This window comes from Dreissena polymorpha, chromosome 3 (assembly GCF_020536995.1).
Source record: "Dreissena polymorpha isolate Duluth1 chromosome 3, UMN_Dpol_1.0, whole genome shotgun sequence".
Taxonomy (NCBI): Eukaryota; Metazoa; Mollusca; class Bivalvia; order Myida; family Dreissenidae; genus Dreissena; species Dreissena polymorpha.
In genome coordinates this window covers 8,818,193-8,820,680 of record NC_068357.1, presented here as the reverse complement: position 1 = coordinate 8,820,680, position 2,488 = coordinate 8,818,193, and the positions used below count along the sequence as shown (strand labels likewise).

General features: G+C 37.1%; 1 protein-coding gene across 1 annotated transcript; it reads left to right on the top strand.

Annotated features, from left to right (window-relative positions):
* The first annotated feature begins 819 nt into the window (after nucleotides 1-819).
* Nucleotides 820-1,835, top strand: LOC127874539 (complement C1q-like protein 2). The gene is made up of 2 exons (XM_052418909.1): nucleotides 820-1,101; nucleotides 1,326-1,835. Exons 1-2 carry the CDS (start codon nucleotides 825-827, stop codon nucleotides 1,733-1,735), a joined length of 687 nt encoding a protein of 228 aa, XP_052274869.1. The 5' UTR covers nucleotides 820-824; the 3' UTR covers nucleotides 1,736-1,835.
* Nucleotides 1,836-2,488: the final 653 nt, after the last annotated feature.

Here is a 2,488-nt window from a genome sequence, read left to right as displayed (position 1 = left end):
AGCATCATAAGCACTAGAAATAATTGGTACTTGAAAAGAACGTTCATTTTTACACGTTATTTCCGTTTTGTAACCACCAACCTCTTCATAATATGAGCGTATGGCAGGAATGTTAACTCGTTAAACAGATACTTACTACACTAGTCGTGAACACTAATCTTTAAAATAGATTGATTAAACGGGCGAAAAATATGCTTCAGCTGGTTTATATCCTTGGGTCAATCATCTTTTTGGCCAATAGTGGACAGTGCGAACTAACATGGGACACGGTATACAACCTGTTGTCTTCAAGGTTAGATAATATCGTGTTTGATGTAAAGTCAAAGGAAAATTCAATGTCAAGACAGATTAGCGACCTCATGGAAACGGTAACCGCGACGAATCAGCAGTTGGCGACCTTTGAACAGAGACTCAGTGATGTAGCTAAATGTAGCCAGCAGTGGAGCATTTTTGAGAAGAAACTCGATGATATGGACAGCCATGTGATAGGTATTGCAGCGGCGGAAATTGGGAGACGCATGAGCCTGTTCAGACGCGGTCTCGAGCAGGAGAAGGCTACATCGCAGTCACGATTTGACTTTGTCCGAAAGATGCAGGAGACCGCACAGTCCGATATTAACTTCGTTATGACTGCTGCTAATGAAATGCAAGTTTGAATATCTGATGCGGCGCAAGACATAAAGTATGCGTTTAATGAAACAGCCAAACTCCTATTACAGACTGGAGCTATTAAGAAGACTCAAGATGAAGTCTTAAAAAGGGTAGATGATATCGAAATTAAACTAAACGAAACGCGAGTTAGGACATTTAATTTAGAACATGACATGTCAGTTACGGTTTATAACATAACATACCTTTTGGCACAGATTAGTACTCTTGAAAAGACGCAGTTGGAGATAAAAGGGGCTACGGACAAAACCAGCGCTCAGATAGGGACAGTTGAACAGAAAGTTTCGTCTCAGCAGAGTAACTTTGACAAACTCCAGTCTCGGGTTTTCGCCATTGAGGATACGCAAAGGGATCTAAAGTCGAAGACGAGGACTATCGAAACACAAGTTGATACAACACAAGGGCTGATATCACGGCTTCAAAGTATCACAAGTAAGAAAAAGTAAATTTATTTATTTTGACTTCACTCAAATTGCCGTTTGATGTACTGTAATTACATGATTATTATTACACATATTATTTCGAAATTCACCGTGTTATTTGTATCTATTAAACACAATTAATGTTATTCCCGGCCATAATGTCAAAGTAGTTTAAGTCCCTTGTAACGTAGCCTGCTGTGCAATTACAATGATATCATTTTCTTCTTAATTTAGGAACATTTGCTGGTTTCTATGCCCGCCTCATTAAAAAGAGCGATCATTATACAAACGGTACTGTCATCACATTTGATGACGTCGTGTACAATGACGGAAGCCACTACAACCCCAGCACAGGTATTTTCACCGTCCCTGTGAGTGGCGTATACGTCTTTATGTTCAACGTTGAAGTGAATTTTAATTCACGTGAAACAAATCGTGAGGCACATGTCGACTTGAACGTGAATGGAAATATGCGAGCAGACGCATTGGTTTCCGGCGTAGCTGCTTTGTCCGGTGGTAACGCTGCCGTGTTAAAAGTAACAGCAGGGGATAAAGTATATGTATCTACCGCACGTTATGAAGAACGTTATTATATTCGGATGTATAGAACCTCTTTCAGTGGTGCCCTTCTTTACGTGAGTTAATAAAGCCGACACAGCGGCGATTTTGCTTATAAGTATATGATATGTAGATTATTTGAATTGGCAATTAACACATGTTTTTTATTCACGTTTGATAAGAAACATTAAGCCGAAGAGTCTCAATAGCTTTGTCAAGATTTACAGGGATAGAGTTGTACAACTGACAATCAAGTTCAGTTCCACCATAATATTTCCCATGAAAAGCTTGTATATCCAGTAAACCAGCAGAACGAATAGACGGGCTTTACCAGGTGGTTTTCGATGTCAAAATTTCTACCTTTTTGCAAGATATCATTCAGCGTAGTTTTGTTTAACTCGTAAAATATTTAAATAACATGTTGTCAACTTTTCGTTTCTTTAATGTACATTTAATGCAATTGATTCATACAAGCGTATTATGTAAATTGAAAATTCCATTGTAATTAAAACTTGTTTTAAGATTCGACTCGTTTTAATGATTTTTAATAATCTTATAACAGCCAGGTGAATGAATAATAAGAAACAACACGTTTTATGTTGCCGAGGCTTGAATCAAAATTATGTTTTTGTTTTTTTATTCGTAATTTTCAAACAAATGATATAAATTAATTTGTGTGCAGAATATTGGACGGATGCATTGAAGTTAATGGTTTCTTAACAGTAAAACTCAGATTGTTCTTGTAACAAACTTATTATTGTTTAAATATTCACATTAGCTCATGACTGTTTAGATTTCCAAATACATGTAGATGATCTAATCGTGTGATTGTGTTGAGC

Coding starts and splice junctions, on each gene's coding strand:
- LOC127874539 (XM_052418909.1), top strand. CDS start 825: ATGTCAGTTACGGTTTATAACATAACATACCTTTTGGCACAGATTAGT. Junction 1,102..1,325: donor ACGGCTTCAAAGTATCACAA/GTAAGAAAAAGT, acceptor TTCTTAATTTAG/GAACATTTGCTGGTTTCTAT.